At 43.0% G+C, this 20,030-nt stretch overlaps 1 protein-coding gene across 4 annotated transcripts in view; it reads right to left on the bottom strand.

Moving 5' to 3' along the window:
* The window catches only part of Greb1l (GREB1 like retinoic acid receptor coactivator), a 225,988-nt gene that overhangs the window by 34,238 nt on the left and 171,720 nt on the right, over positions 1 to 20,030 (bottom strand). For 3 of the 4 annotated variants that reach the window (XM_029546956.1, XM_029546955.1, XM_021214850.2), the window contains 6 exons: positions 19,020 to 19,346; positions 17,639 to 17,767; positions 16,934 to 17,068; positions 12,891 to 13,088; positions 5,740 to 5,920; positions 4,614 to 4,806 (listed from right to left, as the gene is read on the bottom strand). In XM_029546956.1, the coding sequence (XP_029402816.1) occupies positions 4,614 to 4,806; positions 5,740 to 5,920; positions 12,891 to 13,088; positions 16,934 to 17,068; positions 17,639 to 17,767; positions 19,020 to 19,346 (1,163 nt within the window). The remainder of the gene's footprint in view (positions 1 to 4,613; positions 4,807 to 5,739; positions 5,921 to 12,890; positions 13,089 to 16,933; positions 17,069 to 17,638; positions 17,768 to 19,019; positions 19,347 to 20,030) is intronic. The other variant, XM_029546958.1, reaches the window with a different exon arrangement.

Here is a 20,030-nt window from a genome sequence, read left to right as displayed (position 1 = left end):
TTCCTCTGCAGAAGGACTGTGCTGTGTGTGCTTAGTTCTTCCTCTGCAGAAGGACTGTGCTGTGTGTGCTTAGTTCTTCCTCTGCAGAAGGACTGCGCTGTGTGTGCTTAGCTCTTCCTCTACAGAAGGACTGCGCTGTGTGTGCTTAGTTCTTCCTCTGCAGAAGGACTGCGCTGTGTGTGCTTAGCTCTTCCTCTGCAGAAGGACTGTGCTGTGTGTGCTTAGCTCTTCCTCTGCAGAAGGACTGCGCTGTGTGTGCTTAGCTCTTCCTCTGCAGAAGGACTGTGCTGTGTGTGCTTAGTTCTTCCTCTGCAGAAGGACTGTGCTGTGTGTGCTTAGCTCTTCCTCTGCAGAAGGACTGTGCTGTGTGTGCTTAGTTCTTCCTCTGCAGAAGGACTGTGCTGTGTGTGCTTAGTTCTTCCTCTACAGAAGGACTGTGCTGTGTGTGCTTAGTTCTTCCTCTACAGAAGGACTGTGCTGTGTGTGCTTAGTTCTTCATGTCTCCTCAACCCGCGTGCTGCTTTGTTTGGGGAGAACAGAATCAGGGCTGAGATGGTAGCTCAGCACACAGAGGTTCTCAGCACTGAGTCACCTGAGCTCAGTCCCAGTATGTGCTCTGTGCTTCCGTGCAGCTGTTAGCCCTTTGGGTGTTCTATGAAAGGTGTACACAGGCCTACAAGTGCTGACAATGGTTTTTGAATTAAAGTACTTTAATTTCTCTCCCTGTGTCGGAACAGCCAAAGGAAGTGGATGGTGAAGATTCCTACATGTTGCTGGGTGGACTGAATGTGATGGAGTACATTTTCCTTCCTCTCTGTTGACCTAAGTTTCCCAAGGATGACTTATTTTAAAATTATTATTATTATTATTATTATTATTATTATTATTATTATTAGCCATGCCGTGGCCATGCCTTTAATTCCAGCACTTTGGAGGCAAAAACCAGGCAGATTTCTGAGTTCAAACTTAGCCTGGCTTACAGAACAAATTCCAGGACAGCTAGAACTATAAAGAAAAAGCCTGTCTCTAAAAACAACACAGCAAATTATTTTTTAAGGTGGAGTCTGGGCTCAAATAATCCTCCTGCCTCAGCTCCCCAAGTAGTTGGGATGATAGCATATGCCTGTCATGTCTGATTATAAGGATCATTTTTAAATTAGATATTTTCTTCATTTACATTTCAAATGCTATCCCCAAAGCCCTCTATACTCTGCCCCTGCCCTGCTCTCCAACCCACCCACTCCCACTTCCTGGCCCTGGTGTTCCCCTGTACTGGGGCATATGATCTTCGCAATACCAAGGGCCTCTCCTCCCATTGACAGCCGACTAGGCCATCCTCTGCTATATATGCAACTAGAGACACAGCTCTGGGGGGTACTGGTTAGTTCATATCGTTGTTCCTCCTATAGGGTTTCAGACCCCTTTAGCTCCTTGGATACTTTCTCTAGCTTCTTCATTAGGGGCCCTGTGATCCATCCAATAGATGGCTGTGGGCATCCACTTCTGTATTTTCCAGGCATTGGCATAGCCTCACAAGAGAGAGCTATGGCAGGGTCCTGTCAGCAAAATCTTTCTGGCATATGCAATAGTGTCTGGGTTTGGTGTATATGGGATAGAACCCTGGGTGGGGCAGTCTCTGGATGGTCTTTCCTTCCGTCTTAGCTCCGAACTTTGTCTCTGTAACAAGGATCATCTTTTAAAACTTACATTTTAAAGATGATCTTATTGTTCTGTGAGTCGGCTGTGCATGGGGTGTTGTTAGCACATGCCAGGGGCCACGTGGAGGTCAAAACAAAAATGCCTCTCCTTTTACCTTTCTGTGGGCCCCAGGGCTCAAACCCAGGTTGTTAGGCCTGTGCATCAAGCTCTGCCACCTCTTGAGCATCTCTGTAGATTGAGTTTTTAACCTTTTATTTCTAAAGTATAATTACAACTCTCTCTCCCTGGCTGCCTTTAACAAACTCCCGGAATCACGAGTATGGGCATCACTAGAGATCTAACTACTCCTTTGAAAACATGGCCCCAGTGCCATAATTACACCTAAAGTATTCACCATAACCACAGGGATGACTCAAGGACAATCACATAAGACCCATTTCTTATCACAAAATAATAATAATAATAATGGAGAGAAACAAGCCTTTCTCTCCATTGCAGGAGTGAGTTTCCCTGTGGCCAAATGTCATAGCAAGGGGATACATACTGGAGAACTGTTTTGTTAAAGTAAAAAAAATATATATTTTAAAAAGTATTTTTATCTTTAATTGATGTACAGTAATTATACATACTTGTGGCATTCAGGTACATAATGTATATAATGTACACTGATACTGTGAGAGCAGTTGGCATAGTTATCTCTTTGTGTTGAGAACGTTCAATATTTTCTTAGGTGTTCTGAAATAGTCAATTAATTCTTTTCAATCATGGTTCTCTTGTTGCACTACAGAACAGGGGAAGTTCTTCTTCTTGTCTAACTGCACTGTGTGCCTATTAGTCACCCTCTCTGTGTCCTTCCCAACCTCCATCTGTTAGGTCCTGCTAACCACTGCCCTACAATCTGTTTCTTTAAGATGCTCTTTTCGGCTCCCAGATGTAAGTGAGAACATGCAGTGTTTGATTTTCCGTGCCCGCTGATCTCACTCTGTACAGTGTTCTCTTGTCTCATCCACTGCAAATGGCAGACTTGCATTCATGCTTGTGTGCAACAATATTCCATTGTCTACGTGCACTCCGTTCATTCCTTGGTAGACAGCTGCACTGACTTTGTGTTGCTTTCTGTGAACTGCGAGGATGACGTCATGAGAGTGCTGACGTCCAGCCCTCCCCAGAGCTACCCTCCAGTGACACTGCAGGATCCCCAGGACCACATGGTACCACTAGGTTCAAGATACTTTTCCCTTGTATCTGTTCAACTGGCAATCCCACTGGGTGTACAATGAGGCCACATTCTTGTCAGGGGGAGGGTGGTAGCAGAGCTTGACAAGTCAGTGATTGGATGTAGTTGGCACCAAAACCATAGCAAAGCCACAACTTGGAGTGGTCTCGGTGTGATGTGGTCACAGTGGGAGAGTTTTCACAGAGGGCACCGCTGAAGGCAAGGTCCCAGCGTTACAGCAGTGTGAAATGTACAGGGCTCATAAGTAGTTATTCATGTATAAGACATGTCTGTACTTTCTGACTGAAACACACTTATTTTTAAGTACCCAGAGCTTTTAATATCTCTACACAAGAGATCCACAATACACTGGCTAAGGTCGATCATTTTTATGAAACTTATTTCTTTGATAATATATTTACCACACAGCTTACAGGCTGTAGAAAATATTGTTAGATATTAGGAACTAGAACCAAAACCATGGGGCTGGAGAGATGGCTCAGCAGCTAAGCAGTGACTGCTCTTCCAGAGGTCCTGAGTTCAGTTCCCAGCAATGACATGGTGGCTCACAACTATCTGTAATGGGATCCAATGCCCTCTTCTGGTGTGTCTGAAGACAGTGTACTCACATACATAAAATAGATCTTTAAAAAAAACATTTAGAAAGCCGGGCGTGGTGGCGCATGCCTTTAATCCCAGCACTCGGGAGGCAGAGGCAGGCAGATTTCTGAGTTCGAGGCCAGCCTGGTCTACAGAGTGAGTTCCAGGACATCCAGGGCTACACAGAGAAACCCTGTCTCGAAAAACCAAACCAAACCAAACCAAACCAGACAAAACCAAACAAAAAACAACCAACCAACCAAAAAACCATTTAGAACCCAAACCATAAAGAACCATCTGATAGACACAGTGTTGAGAAGACTACCCTTAGCAGACAGTCCTGCTGATGATGGTTTTGCTCTGGTTTCTACCAGAAGATAAAGAACCCACCAAAATGAAACTCTAGTTGTTGGAAGGGGAGGGTAAGTATCAGGGACACAGATCATACTCTAAGTCTACCCAAGAAAACAAGACATCCAGGCCTCGGGTAAAGTTAATCTTACTTTTTCTTCTTCAGTACAAGGATTGAATTGGGAGCCTCATACCTGCTCAGCAAGGGCTCCGTGGATGGGCTAGCACCCACAGGAACTGAAATTTCACTAGCACTTTGAAATTAATCATTTAAAGTCACACAGGCAGTTCAGGGTATCAGTGATGATCTGGTGTAATATTACTCGTTCATTTATTTGGAAATAGGGCAATACTCTTTTTATAAGCCAGGCTGACCCTGAACTGGCAGTCTCCCTGGGATACAGGGATACAACATTACATCTGGATACTAAAATCTATATAGTATGGTTAGTTCCTTATCTACAGCATGCATACATTCCTAAAGAGTAGCCGCCCAATGAACTTGCTGTAGCTCACCATTCACCAGTGTCAGTGTCATAGTAATTGCAATTAGCACATGAAGGCATAGTGTCCTTAATCCCAGCCCTCAGAAGAATCAGGCGATGCTGTTAGGATCAGAAAGGGCAAAATAGCAAGATCCCATTTCAAAAAACTGTGATCAGATGAAAAATGAAGCATTGTGTTGAGTATGTCTTGGTGTGTGTGCTGGGCTTTGCCAGGCCATGGCCAGGTTTATTTCCAGGCTCTGCTTCCCGGGGGAACTGCAGATGGCTGCAGGAAGACTCACCATCGCATCCAGTTGTATCCAGTGGACCTCGTTGCTGGAGCTGATTCGAGACTGCTGGGTCTGCAGGGTGTATGGGAAGGAGCTCACCTGGAGCACCAGCAGGTTGAAAGCTTCTAGAACTTCTCTGCAATTAATAACTCGATCAGCCAAGCCGTGGGTTGGCTCACCATGTGACAGAGAGCCTGAAATCACGCTGTGGAAACAGGAAAAGTCATGTCAGAGCTTGCTTCCTCACCCAGTCGCCTGGATGCAGAGGCAGGGCAGCGTGGCGGTGACACCAGACCTATTTTATCCGAGAGGGACAGATCCAATCAGAATGTGATTTGGGGTTGGGTGTGGTGGTACACATCTGTAATAAGGAAGTATAGGAGAATCTGGGGCAGCCAAGATTAAGAGTTCAAGGCCACCTTGGGCTATATAATGAGATTTTTGTCTCATAAAACATACAATTCGAAAGACAAAAAGAAATTATGTTCTTATTTATATTCTTATTTTTATATTACCCCTTCCAGACAGATGTTGGGGACTCTTCCCTTCCTGGCTTTTCAATTTGTTCCTAAGCTATTCTGAGTGTGACCTCAGTCATGCAGTTGAAAGCTTCTAGCCCTGCCATGGCCTGTATCCACAGCTTCCTCAGCCCCACCTCAGCCTGGGAGGAGGGATAGGAAGACGGTTGAGATGGGGCCTGGGAGTCAGAAAGTCACATCATTAAAGTTGTCACAGTTCTGTTCAGTTTGGATATGCCAGGTTATCATGCATATTTTATCCTATTCTATTTTCATTTTCTTGTGTGTGTGTGTGTGTGTGTGTGTGTGTGTGTGTTCAGTCTCAGGAGCTCACATGGTGGAAGAGAGAACTGATTCCCATAGGTGTCCTCCGACATCTACATATGCATGAGTGCTACATGAATGTACATGAATAAAATAAATCAATAATGACAAAAAATGAAAACCAACATAAATTGGACAGCAGAGTTTCAGGGGCAAGGAATGACTGGGAATAAGTTACCCATGGGAAGACACGGACTGTGAGATTTCAGCGCCTTCACACCATGACTAAAGGGTTCCTTAGGTAACAGTTACTGCCGAGGAAGAAATGCTAGATCTGCTCCCACTGAGGCAATCACCTCGTTAGCTCCACATGGGCGTTGTCATGAACCAGCACAAACAGTGTGTATGGGTTCTGCTTCACCCTCCTCATGAAAACTTCGAACTTGCTTTGGATCTCATTGTCCAGGCGAACAACATATCTCTCTGCCCTCTGATGAGCCAGCCCGCTTTCCTCCAGGCCCAGGTCTACAAGGACACCTGCCAAGAGGAAAAAAGTTGCTCTTTTTACACATTTTTGTGTAACACACACACACACACACACACACACACACACAGAGTTCAGTGTTGACCAATACTAGGCACTAACCACACAGAGTTTTAAAGAGAAAACCTTTTATTCTTTCTCATATTCTGCTGAGTTTAGAGGAGGAAGTGCCAGACTTCCCTTTCGCTGGAGCATTCCATTCCATGTCTCACAGCCTGATATAAAGAACAGGAAATACATTTCTGCTGCTTTTGTGTTTTGAGACAGGGTTTCAGGAGCCCACACGGCCTCCCAGGATTAGACAGTGAAGGCTTAGAGGCCTGCACCACCACACCCCCTTAGAGCACAGACCCAGGAATGCTCTGCTTCTTGGAGTAAATGCTGTTGAATACTTAAGACCCATTTTATTTAACTCCCTTTTGTGGGTAAAGTGCTAATGTCTACCTTAGGCTGATAAGAAAAAAAACAAAAACAAAAACAAAAACTAAGCTTTGGTTTGCAGATATTGAATAAATTAATATAACATAAAAATCTAATTTTTCCAAATTTAGCATAGAAAAGGAAAACACATATCCAGGGCTTTACAGATGCCAGGCAAGTACTCTTCCACTGAATTACATTGTCAGACCCCACTGAAAACATTTTCATACAGGGATACACATACACACAGAGCATGGGAGGCCCGCAATGTATAAAACAAACACAATTACCCATGATTACCATATTCTCAAGAAGTCAGACATCGTGTGACTTTAGTATGGTTCAGTAGCTCTGTCTATAACTAAGTTTGACATACAAACATCTAGGTGTGCAAAGCTGCTGTTCACAACCCACCCTCCTTTGAAATGAAGAGATTTTTTATGAGTTATACTGATTTAACTTTACCCTTTTAACAAAAATGACACCAACCAGTTAACAACTACATGCAGTTATCATCGACAAAGTATAATAACAGTCTTAAGTGAAACAGGAGGCAAAGGTGGAAAACTTTTTATTTTATTTTATGAAATTTATTTTATTATTTTATTTTATTTTATGAAAGTACCAGAAAATGAAAAAATAAAACTAATCTTAATTCAAGATTTTCCCCAGCTGGCCTGGAACTCACAGAAGTCTGCCTGCCTTTGCTTGCCGAGTGCTGGGATTAGGGCACGATCCTACATTTTTTTTTCAAATTTGATTTTTATTTGTATGTATGTATACCTGTATGTGGCTGTATGCATGTGAATGCTGTGCCTGTGGAGACAAGAAGAGGGCGCTGGCTCTCTTGGAACTTGAGCCACCATGTGGGTAGTGGGAAGTGAATCCTGGGGTCCTTAGTCTGAGCAGCCAGTGGTCTTAACCACTGAGTTAAGAACCTCTAGTTCTGGAGGAGCCTTGTCTTGGAGATTACTAATCAAGAAAATGCACAACAGGCCAATCTAGTGGGGAATTATCTCAATTGAGATTTCCTCTTTCCCAAATTACTCTAGCTGGTGTCATGTTGACAGGAAACTAGCCAGCACATAATTCTTTTACCTCTTTTTAGGGAAAACAAATGAAAACAAACAAGTAAAACCCAAACTGTAAAAGTTGGCTAAAATCTTGTTATTTGCTTTCAGAGTCCATTGAATCTGTAGTCCCTTTTGTCTGGGTGGCCCTACCCTGCCTCCCTTCTGTCCTCTCACTGAGGAGAATTATTTAATCTGAGTTGGAGAGTCTATGAAAGCATGCACTACAGGGATGTTTGGGTTGCAGGGGAGAGAGCCCATGACCTGAAGAAGAACAGCATTCTAGATACACAAATGGCATCTGACTACAGTCTTGTCTGCTTGTACACTCAAGGCCTCTACTCTCAACTAATGGTAATTTCTCAAATGTGTTTCCAATGTCCTAATTTGAGTTTTCAAGAGGAATTCTAAATTTTAACTATTACGGCTACAGCATTTGCAAGGAAAGAAGGGTGAGGCCAGAGACCCCATTGAGTGAAACGGACTTTGCAAGTGAGGGCAGAAAATGAAGAGACCTTTCTCACCATAAAACGAAATAATTGGCTGGGCAGTGGTGGCCCGGCCTTTAATCCCAGCACTTGGGAGGCAGAGGCAGGCGGATCTCTGAGTTCGAGGCCAGCCTGGTCTACAGAGTGAGTTCCAGTACAGCCAAGGATACACAGAGAAACCATGTCTCAAAAAAAAAAAAAAAAAAAAAAAAAAAAAAAAAAAACCCAACAAACAAAAAAACCCCCCCCCCCCAATGAAATACTTGATTATGGAGATAACTGGAAAGATGAACCCTTCACTTAGAGCAGTCAGCACTTTAATTATGTGGCAAAGGAATTTGTAGTCTGCATTTGGGCTCCATTGCATTTGGGCTCCAGCATCTAGCAGGGACAAGGGTGTGCTGCTTGGCGGGTGGCTGCAGAGAAGGGCCTACAAGGAACTGAAGGTTCCCAACGTACGGTACTGTCTAGGTAAGTCACACACTTAGAGATGAGTAGGCATGTCAATTTCTGTTTGAACAGGGGAATCTCCAGTGTGTGTCTTCTTTCTGGGTCAGAGTTGCTTTCCAAGACTTTTGGTCTCTGAGATACTTGTAACCATATATATATGTGTGTGTGTGTGTGTGTGTGTGTGTGTGTGTATCCTGATAAAGTTTTAAGTAATCAGTGAAGGAAAGAAAAGTTGATAGGACTGAGAAGGTATGTTTTAGAAATGAAAATCTTTGTTCTACCACTTGGGTTAGTCCCCACATTGGGATCTATTCCTGAAAGCTTTGTGCCTCTTTCAACCAGATGATCTACTTGTCATCAACTAACAGCTCCAGCTTCTTCATAACCATGTGTGTGTGCAATCCCTGCATTAGAGTCATTGACCTTATCAGTTTAAAACTTCCATCGAGGCTGCCACTACACCCGCTCCCATCTGCTGGACAGGTCACCTGCACAAACCAGGGAGCCCCAGCTATGCACACAGTCACTGGTATTGACCCATCCACCTTGAGTTTAGAATGGCTTGGGTTTTTTTTTTTTTTTTTTTTTTTTGAGACAGGGTTTCTCTGTGTAGCCCTGGCTGTCCTGGACTGACAGAACATGGAGTTTCCTCAATTGTCAGAATTTCTGATTACTGGGAGAACCTGAAGTCTTAACCCATTTCTTTTCTCTTTTGCATTGTTTTCTTTTTTCCTTCTCTCTCTCTGTCCTTCTTCCTTCATCTCCTCTTTCCTTAATCAGAATGCCAGTCAAGAGACCACTTGCTTCACCCAGTGTGGGTCTGCAACAATTTCCTTCTGTTTTCAGCCACACCCGAACTGTGAAGGACACGCCCTTCCTGAGTGTCCTGACCATTCTTCCTGTCTGGCACTCTTTCCAGAGGGCTGGCTGCTGAAATGTTCTCTTTCCAGAACTAGGCAGATGGAATCAGGAGGACAATGATGGACATCAGTTCTTCCTCCCTCCATTCAGACACGAGTTACACACCTTGCTTGGTGCCAGACCTGAGAGGCCCCATGAGGCTTTAGGCATTCAAAAATGAAAAGCAGGTTTTCTCTGAGGGTTGCCTTCTGCGGCCCCAGGCAAGTTCATCTCTTCATTTTCACGGTGGAATGGGAGGAAACTGGGTCCGACGATTTCTGGGGAACTTTTTCTTTAATGGTTATGATAGTTACATGGTGTTTTAATAAGTAATTTCTTACTCTTAGAAAGTTTTTATACACACATATACATACACACATGATTATATGTATACACACACACACACACACACACACACACACACATATTTCCTATTAACTAGTATGTGTTCCAAAAAATATGAGGGTACTTAAATATGATGGCACATTTTAGCATAGTTATAATAAGAAATACTGTGCACTTGTTAAGAATGTTACTTAAAAAAGCTTTTCCTAGGTACGCTGCACATCAATAGCAAGGACACATACAGGAAGGAAGGAGGCACAACACTAGGCAGTAAGTAGGTGCTAACAACAGCATTGTTATAGTGGTAACCTCGAGTGTGAGATTACAAATGGTTAATTTTGTGGGAATTGAACCCAGAGTCTCAAGCAGGCTGTGTACCCTGCTAAACCTTAACCTCTGTGTACAAATGTTTCCATTTTGTTACTTTCATTTTTCAGAATAATATCATAGGGCCAGAACGATGACTCAGATGGTAAAACTGCTTGGTACCCTGAGTTTGATACCTAGATCTTACAGTGGCAAGAGAAAACTGACTTCCCAAAGTTGTTCTTTGACTTCTACATATGCTCCATGTTACATTCAAAACACACGCATGCACACATGTGCACACACTCTACATACCACAATCATATTTTTCTTATAATTAAAAAAGAATGCTATTAGGTATATAAAAGTAATTATTACTATAATAATTTTATCTGCATTTTTTAAAGATATAAATCTTATTTATTTATTATATGTAAGTACACTGTAGCTGTCTTCAGACACTCCAGAAGAGGGAGTCAGATCTTGTTAAGGATGGTTGTGAGCCACCATGTGGTTGCTGGGATTTGAACTCTGCACCTTTGTAAGAGCAGTCGGGGTACTCTTACCCGCTGAGCCATCTCACCAGCCCCCATTTTATCTGCATTTTAAAAGATTTTCTGGAAGTCTATATAAAGCTTGACAGACACTGTCTATGGATGTAGAAACCACAAGCTAAAATTTTAGAACTTTGAATTTATTAAATTTTATGTTTTCAAATATAATGAAATAAAAATTTTTAAGTAAGTTTTTGTGCCAAAGCTAGGAGTGAATAATATCAAAATTGTAATTTGCTACTGGGTGGCACATGCCTTTAACTCCAGTGATTGGGAGGCAGAGGTAAACAATTCTCTGAGTTTCAGGCCAGCATGAATTTCAGGGAGGCCAGGACTACAGAGAGAAACCCTGTCTCAAAAAAAAAAAAAAAAAACAAAAACAAAACAAACAAAAAAAACTAAACAAAAAAACTAAACAACAGCAACTACACAAAAGTAATTTGCCATGAGTTTTTCCAAATCTGCCTATAACACTGACCCCACCCCCATTATAAACCTATCTAACTGGTCAGATTTTAGTGAGTAATGGCAATCTTAAAATATGAAATAAAAAAGGAAAAACCAAAAACAAACCCCTTGAGCTCAGAGAGGAGGATGGGTAGCCCTGCACAGACAGGGAAAGTGCAAGTCACTGAGAGGTTATTCCAGGAAAAGGCTCTGCACAGGAAGCTGGCTCTGAACAGGTGCTATGACGTGTTTGCTGAAGCACGACTTGGGATATCAGATCACAGACCGAGGGAGGCTGCAAACGCCAGACGGTGTAGGTGAACCGCCTACAAAAGAAGGCATTCCCTCCGGGTATGGAAAAGAAAATCCGCAGGCAGGAATAGGTCAGCTGACTTGGCTCTATGCAAGCCCACCCGTCTGTCACCCACGGTGGAGGGGAAGAAAGAGGACACAGCTGAGGGAGCCTTGCGTTCCCGCTGGCCTCTGTGAGCCTCAGGGAACGCCTCTGCCCACTTCCTGCTCATTTCCAAAGGTCACTGCCTAGTGTGACATTCAGAGACTTAGAGGCAGATTACTCTGAGGCCTCCTGAGGCTGTGAAGAGCACTTCCCATGAGTCAGTCACAGCCAGATAGGTGAACACATGTGGGCAGAGTTCATACACAGCCATGCCGCTCAGAGTGTGGCCCTCTGACCAGCAGCATTCAGGAGCTTGGATGAAATACAGTCTGGGGGTGCCCCTGACTACTGAGGGACTTCCTGCAAGTCTCTACAAAGTTTGATAGACACTGTTTATAGGTGTGGAATCCATAAAGCTACATTCTTAGAAATTTGAATTTATTAAATTTTCTCTTTTCAAATATAATTCTTTAATGTGACAAAAAGATCCAGCTTCCATCTAAAACCTGTGTCTTTCCCCCAGATAAGATAACCAGAGGGAATCTGATACTTAAATTTCTCTCTCTCTCTTTTTTTAAAAAGATCTATTTATTATTATATCTAAGTACACTGTAGCTGTCTTCAGATGCACCAGAAGAGGGCATCAGATCTCATTACAAATGGTTGTGAACCACCATGTGGTTGCTGGGATTTGAACTCAGGACTTTCAGAAGAACAGTTGGTGCTCTTAACCACTGAGCCACCTCTTCAGCTCTAAATTTTTCTTTTAAAATCTGGTTTATGCCAGGCAGTGGTGGCGCACACCTTTAATCCCAGCACTTGGGAGGCAGAGGCAGACAGATCTCTGAGTTCAAGGCCTGCCTGGTCTACAAAACAATTGTCAGGACAGCCAGAACCACACAGAGAAACCCTGTTTCAAAGAACCAACCAACCAACCAACCAACCAACCAACCGAACAAACAAAAGAAACAATAAAAACCCGGTTTACATGAAAACCAGCATTTGCTTAGCTGTCCCAATTTTCTAAACTCTATAGCTTTTTATATACTCTAAGCAAATTTTATTTCATGAAGAGATTATATTTACCACAGACTTGTAAAATCTTTCTACCATTTCTGTCTTCTAGAGGGAAATGTATTTGAATTTGGTCTCTATGTTTTTGGAGATAATTTTAACTTGGCTTCTTGCTGATAAAGTGGAAGGTGGCGTCTGTGTTGAAAATGTTCTGGCAACCTGCTAAGTGTCTGAGAACTCTGAGAACTGACCTGCCCCAACCTAGGAAGAATTCAAGAGGTTCTGACCCAGCATCCCGGACAGGCTGGACTTCCCTAAACAGTGAATGACCAGACTGCAGTCCCACCTGTGACACCACGGATTTACAGCCTCCACAAACACACAAATCAATTTTAGTCTTGGTCTCTAACGGGAAAAGGTCTAGGAGAAAGCTTACAGATAAATTAAATGTTCATTCAAACGCTCTTGTGATTTTTTTTACTACTGAAAGACGTTTTTAAAATGTCTTTTAAATGTTTGGACTAGGCGAGAGGAAGGGATCAAGGGAAGCTCCTAGAAAGGCTCACTCTCACCTGATTGTCGAACACGCTGGAGAGTTTGCTGGACCAGAACCTCTGACCTTGGGACGATGATGATGAAGTCCACTTTGCTAAAGTGGCCGAGGTCCAGGCTCTGGCTGCCACTGTCTGCGATCGCACACACCTGGGATAAGAGTCTTCTGGCAACAGTGAGCTGTGGTTGATAAATTTGGAAGGTTTCATTATCTACATCTAAAATTAAAGAAAGTTATAAGAACAATATTAATTTAGTTCTTCAGCAAGTGCTATGAATCCATTTGGAGACATAAAACACAAGGGCAAATCAATGTTTCCCAACCACGAACTCCAACTTGCTATTCTCCTTTGATACTGGGCTTTATGGATTTGCCTATTTTCCCCCTAAAATCTGACTGAGAAGATATGCTCAAGAATGGGCTAGGACAGTTTTACAAGCAAATGACTTAAAAACTTTGGGATTGTCTTACAACACTTTTGCTAATAGTGGAAACAGACTACGATGTCACAGCTGGACCAGGACTCAGCAGCAGAAAGGGGACAGTCAACCCTTTAGGCCTCTCAGCATTGCCCAGGCCCGTCTAGGGAGGGAGTCAACGCCATAGCTATAATTCTATAGGATTCCTTTGAGCTTTTCTGGATGAAACCACAGTAAACATTTCTTCTTCATAAGCAAGTCAGCTGCAACATGACCTGAAATTCCATCTCTATGACTAGACAACACAGGCTAGAGACACAACCTTCACTTTTCTTCCTATTTGGCTTGGCTCTGCCAGCATTTGTGACCTGGCAGGCCTAGGACATGTAGTCATTACCGGTGCTCACACCAGGACTACCCAAAGAGACCTACCTGCCCTGTGACACAGGCAGCTGGTCTCTTAGTAGGTGATGTACTGCCAGACACTGTCCAGATACTCTATGCATGTCAGTAATCCTTTCTTACAAGTTCTCACCAAGCCATCAATCCCTGTGTACACCCCCTCTCCCCACAGACAACAAAACCCCTGGGCAGGCAGCTGCCACACCTCTTAAAAGGGTTGCATTCTATCAGGGACATATGTTGGCAGTTTGACTGAAACACAATCTCAAGGGCTTAATTAACTAGTGCTAATGAAAATTGTCTAAACTGAGGTGTAAGTGAGGCATCCAGTACTTACAGTACCCTAGCTACTCTGGACACAGAGGGCTTCTTGACGGCAGAAAGAACTGACTGCAGAGCTCGATGCTATGAGTTTAAACAGCAGAGCTGGGAGAGCAGCTTAGCAGCGGGGCACACCTCTAGATGTGTATGTAAGGAGAGCAGCTTAGCAGCAGGGCACACCTCTAGATGTGTATGTAAGGCTTGAGTTTGATTTACAGGGTCAGAAAAGAAAAACTAATGCTAGTGCAAATAATTTGAAAGTTTTTTTTAAAAAAATTACAGTTATGTTTTTTTTTTTTTTTTGGTTTTTCAAGACAGGGTTTCTCTGTATAGCCCTGGCTGTCCTGGAACTCACTTTGTAGACCAGGCTGGCCTCGAACTAAGAAATCCACCTGTCTCTGCCTCCCAAGTGCTGGGATTAAAGGCGTGCGCCACCACGCCCGGCTGAAAGTTTTTAAAAATTATTCATGAGTGTTTCACTTGCATGTATGCTTGTGTACCATCTGCATGCCTAGTGCCCAAGAAGGACAGAAGAACACACCAGATCCCCTGGAACTGGTGCTATAGACACTTGTAAGTAACCATGTAGTTGCTGGGAATTGAACTGGGGTCCTCTGGAAGAGCAGCCAGTGCTCTTAACCATTGAGCCATCTCTCCAGCCCCTAGGCAACTTTCCCCTATTCCCCCCACATGGACTACAATTGAGAGGTTGAAGAGATGTCTCAGCAGTTGAGAGAAAACATTGCTTCCACAGAAAAACAGGATTTGATTTGTAGCACCCATGTCTACAACCTTGGAGGATCCAACATGGTCTTCTGATCCTCGTGGGCACCTGAACATACCCAGCACTCACACAAACGCACACATACACATAAGTAAAAAATAAAAATAAAAAAATCTACCAATGAAACAAACCTGTCTTCCAACATAAATAAGTTATTAGTTCCTCAGTTCGTAGGCTGACTGGAACTAAATGTATATATAGATTTGTATGTATAATCCAACTTAGCAAACTCTGAGGTTTAATGAAATATAAAACAACAGGTTTCTTTTGTAAATTTTTTTATTATAACTTTTAGTGTTGGTGTATGTGTGTGCATGTGCCTGTGTGCCATAGCACACATGTGGAGGTGATAAGAGCGTGCAGGAATTGGCTATCTCTTTCTACCATGTGAGTGAGCCCTGGGGTTTGAACTCAAGCCATCAGATTTGGTGGTAGCTGTTTTTACCCATGGAGCCATCTTGCTGGTTTCAAGCAACATTTATTTTTATTTTACTTATTTATTCATTTGGATCTTTTGAGACCGTGTCTCACTGTGTAGCCCTGGCTGTCCTGGAATTCACTATGTAAACCAGGCTGGCTTTGAACTCACAAAGGTCAGCCTGCCTCTGTCAGGGAGTGCTGGGATTAAAGGTATGCACCACCATGCCTGCTGACATTTCTTTTTAAACTAAAAAAATATTATTTTTGAAAAATGTGTCTAGAGTTTTGGTAGCATATACATGTCTGGTTCCCTCAGAGGCCAAAGGAGGCACTGGATCCCCCTGGGTCCCCTGGATCCTCTGGACGGGAGTCATAGATGGTTGTGGGTTCTGAAATGAAACCCTGGTTCTCTGAAAATCAGCTGGGGCCCTTAACTCCTGAGCTTTTTCTCCAGTTCCTTCAAGCAACATTTTGTTTGTTTGGCTGGTTTTTGGTTTTTCAAGGCAGGGTTTCAGGGTTTCTCTATGTAGCCCTGGCTGTCCTGGAACTTACTCTATAGACCAGGCTGGCCTCGAACTTGCTGCCAGGATGAAAGATGTGTGTGCTACCACCACCCTGCTTCAAATAACCTTTCTTAAATAGGGAACCAAGGATGTACTTAGAGAGCAATATGTACTCTGAGAATTAAGAAGTATTTGATTAACTAATTCTTATTTTTACACATGTATGAGTAATGCAGTGGTGTGTGTGATTACATGTGTGGAGGTCAAAGCAGTTGGCTCTCTCCTTGCACTTTTATGCAGGTTCTAGGATCTAACTCAGGTCCCTGGCTTGGGCTGCCAGCAACCTTTACCTGCTGAGCAAATTCTAAACTTATTAACAATTCAAAACAGTTCCTATAAACTCATTTTAGAATGTCTGAATGAATGACTGCTACATTTCCAGATACAGCCTAGAAGTCAAGACACTTTGTGGACCATATTCACATTTGTTGGACAAGGAGGTAAGATCTGCTTCCTCTCCCCTGGCCACCATGGGGCTCTGACTTGCAGGGCAGATGATGTGTAGGTAACATTTTTCTGTTGCCTGGAAGGCCTCCTATTCTATGGGCCTGAAATTTTACAAGTAAGGGAAAAGATGAGAGACACAGTCCTGCACAGCTGCAGTCTAGATGCCTCATGAAGTTCTCTGAAGCTCCCCGCAAGCATGGCAATTCTCTGCGAACGACTCAGGAAAGAACACCGGGGGCCCAGCCAGTGGTGCCTGTCATCCCAGAAGTTTGGAGGTGGAGGTTAGAGGATCAAGAGTTCAAGACTAGACTCAGCTACAAAATGCGTTTGAAGCCAGTCTGGGCTAATAAAACCCTGTCTCAACACACACACACACACACACACACACACACACACACACACACACACACACACACAATAAAATAAAATAAAACTGAGGATTCCTAAAATCACTCCTGGCAAAAGAGGAACTTCCTGAGGCTAAAAGATATTACCAAATGCAACTAAACAAGAGTCTTTCAGGGAAAGGGCTCTTTCTAAGGAGAGGGTTGCACAGCAAAATACTGTCAATCAGAACTCAATTTACCAGTCAGAAAACAATGAAAAGCCTGCTGTAGTCTATGCCTTGAGGGTTCTTAAAAACCCCCAAGGGTTCTTGTTTTTTAAGCTTCTACAATATCTGTCCCTCAGCCTCAGGCCACTTTACCCAGGTGTGGTGTGGGAATCATAGCAGCAGCCTCCTGAGGGGACACACACTCATTAAGGTCACCATTGAAAGGAGTGACCACACTGTCTCCTCTTCTTTGTTGCATTTTTTCAAGCAGCTTGTCCAGGTCATCCCCTATACCAAAAGAAGGTAAATTTAAGAAGACTGTAGTGAGCAGCGCGCTGAGCGGTTATCATCACTATCCAATTGACGCAGCTGGGCTGGGTTCTCATCACAAGCTTTAAATCGACCCAGAGTGATGTCAGAATTCCTACATGGCCACTTCTGTTGTGGCATTTGTATGGTAAGAGCTTTTCTAGATGATATATACCCTTGTAGGTGCATGTTTACAACCAACACACTTCCACCAGTGTCCCCCTTTTGGCTGGCTTTATGTACAATAGCAGGCAGAATGTACTGCTCTGGTTCTATCTGACATAGGAAAAAAACTTAGATCCAGGGAGAGAAAGAGAAAATAGCCCAAGCAACAAAGTTACAGTTGAGCTGAGGCTTTAATCCTAGTATCCTTGTGTCTTCCTCTAGACCGCACAAGCTTCCTGTGGTGTTAGTCACCAGGAGTAAGGATTAAACCACTGCAAGGAAAGTTCTACCAGAAAACTTAAGCCCCACCTTCCTGACAGGCTAAGATCTAAATCCAATCACACACTAGGGCTGGCAGGGTGGCCCGGTCTCACCACCACTCACCTAATGATGTTGTTTTGAAATGTGATGCCAGGAAGCTGACCTTTCCTGTGATGAGCTCATAACTAATTTCTTTCAAAAACTCACTTGTGGTAAGCATGCTCTCTGCCAGGGCCCGGGACTGATGCTGACCTGAAGGACAGAGAACAAAGCTGTAACTCATCACTGGAACTAATGCTTGCTGCAACACTAATTATGATGGACACAGAGACCACAGAAGTCTAAAACTACAGGGACTTGATTAAGAAGGTCATGGCATGTTGAAAGATGTGCATACGAAACATCAATTTGAAGATTGTCTATAGCAGCAGCAGTAGCAACAACAACAAAATCTTCATAACATGATGCCAGGTGATTGAGGGGAAAATAGCATATTTTATGTTTGTAACTGTAAAAACATAGACATGCAGGTATTTAAAGGCAAGAGAAGTCCATAGAAAATGTAACGGTGTATTTACATGGTTGTTATAAGTACTTGCCTTAAAAACTTACTCAGAATTACTTTTAGAATTAAAAATATTAATGATCACAGCCAAGAAAAGCTTTCTAAAGTCCTGATATAGTGGTGGGAAAACAGTTTGGCCAGTGCACGTTGGTGAGTAATGTTGAGATTTGATCTTTTTGGTAGGAAGCAATGAGAGCCATTCAGTGAAGAGAGGAGAAATGAAAGTCTGAGTGCTGGCCCTATGAGAGTTAGCACAGAGCACATTTAGTCGTTGCTCTACTCTCTGAAGGTTTCCTAGGTATGGTAAAGTAGGCGCTTCAGTGTGGAGAGTTCCTGGGAAATATAACTGACTTACACAGGTGCTTTGTCACATGACAGAATGGTTAAGACTTGAAAAACCTTTTACAATTAACTTGCTTTTATTCCTATGTGTAGTGTGTGTGTGTGTGTGTGTGTGTGTGTGTGTGTGCGTGCGTGCATATATTTATGTATCACAACGCACTTGGTATCATTAAAATCGGAATAGGGTGTTGGATCCCTCAGGACTGGAGTTATAGACAGCTATGAGCTGCCATGTGGATGCTGGGAATTAAACCCAGGGCTTCTGCAAGAGCAGCTAATGCTTTTAACTGCAGAGCCACCTTTCCAGCCCCAACACTTATAAAAACTTTTAAGGACAGAAGTTACAAGTGATGAGAGTATCTGCTTTAAAAGAGTGTCTCCAGAACCAGGTGCCAGGGGCACCAGCCACACTGAGGGCTTTGACTTCAGGAAGAAAGGAAAGTTAAAACTGGGAGAGAAACCCAAACCCCAGTCATTAATCAGAGAGTAATTCTGTGGATGCTGAAAATACCAATTGCTATTTTTCAAATACAGATGACAGAATGAATGCATTAAACAAGTGATAAATCAAATAAACAAAGCCCCCAACCCACTCACCTAATACCACCACACAAAATTCATTTCCTCTGATTTTTGAGGCACAAATTGCCACGACGTAATCTGGCAGCCTCTGATAGTGTTTCATTTCACTGAGAAGCCTCAGCGTTTCTGAAATGCCTTCTGCTAGAGAGTTCTGGGTCACAATCACGTGAACCAGGTCCTGAGACACACTGGCAGCTAATCTAGCAAGCCAGGGGAGCTGTGCTGGTGACATGGGTGCACACGGAGTACCCAAAGGCAGGGCTCGCTCTCTCACAGAAAATTCCTGCATAGCATTCAGCATGATCTGCTCAAATTCTTCCCTGAGAGGTATCTGGTCAGGACCTATATTAATGAGAATTACAGTTAGAATTTAGACAATCAGAGAAGACAAAATTGAGACCAGAGAGAAGTAAAAGGGAAGTTTGCAATGGTGTGTGGTTAGTATGGGCTGTGGCTTGGGACCACTGTAAGACGTAAGTGCTTACTTGCTAGCTGGAGTATGGTGGGTTTAAATGAACTGTGGGATGCTAGGTGCTATGTGTTTTGTCTAGAGCTCTAGCTCTGTTCTCCTGTACTCTAGTGATGGTCTCTTTCAAGGAGGATTTGCAAAGATACAAAACCCATTCTGTTGCATGCCCTGAGAAACAATCATTTTCAAACCTTGGCACTATGAATTCTGATGACTAACAAATAAGACAACACACTGATGTGTAATCAATTTTAGGTTCTATTCATTTCTCGTTTTATGCATGGATACTTTAAAAGTATTTTAATGGATTATCTCCATCTAATTTTGACATTATCCACAGGGAAATGAATCATTTTTTCACCGTCCCCAACTCTTCCCGGGCAGAGAATGTTCGGTCATCTCATTCTCTCCCGCACTCTGGATTGTCAAAGATGACATGTGGCCTCTTTCCCCAGCCATAGTTGAGTAAGCTTATACTGATGACCTGTGGCCCCTGAAATTGGAGGGATTTCGTTTTTATTCTCTTTAGAAACTTAACCAGTTTTTTTTTTTTTTTT

Source organism: Mus pahari, chromosome 15, assembly GCF_900095145.1.
Source record: "Mus pahari chromosome 15, PAHARI_EIJ_v1.1, whole genome shotgun sequence".
NCBI lineage: Eukaryota > Metazoa > Chordata > Mammalia > Rodentia > Muridae > Mus > Mus pahari.
Note: the sequence above shows the minus strand (reverse complement) of the source record. Positions and strands in the feature narration are given on the sequence as shown.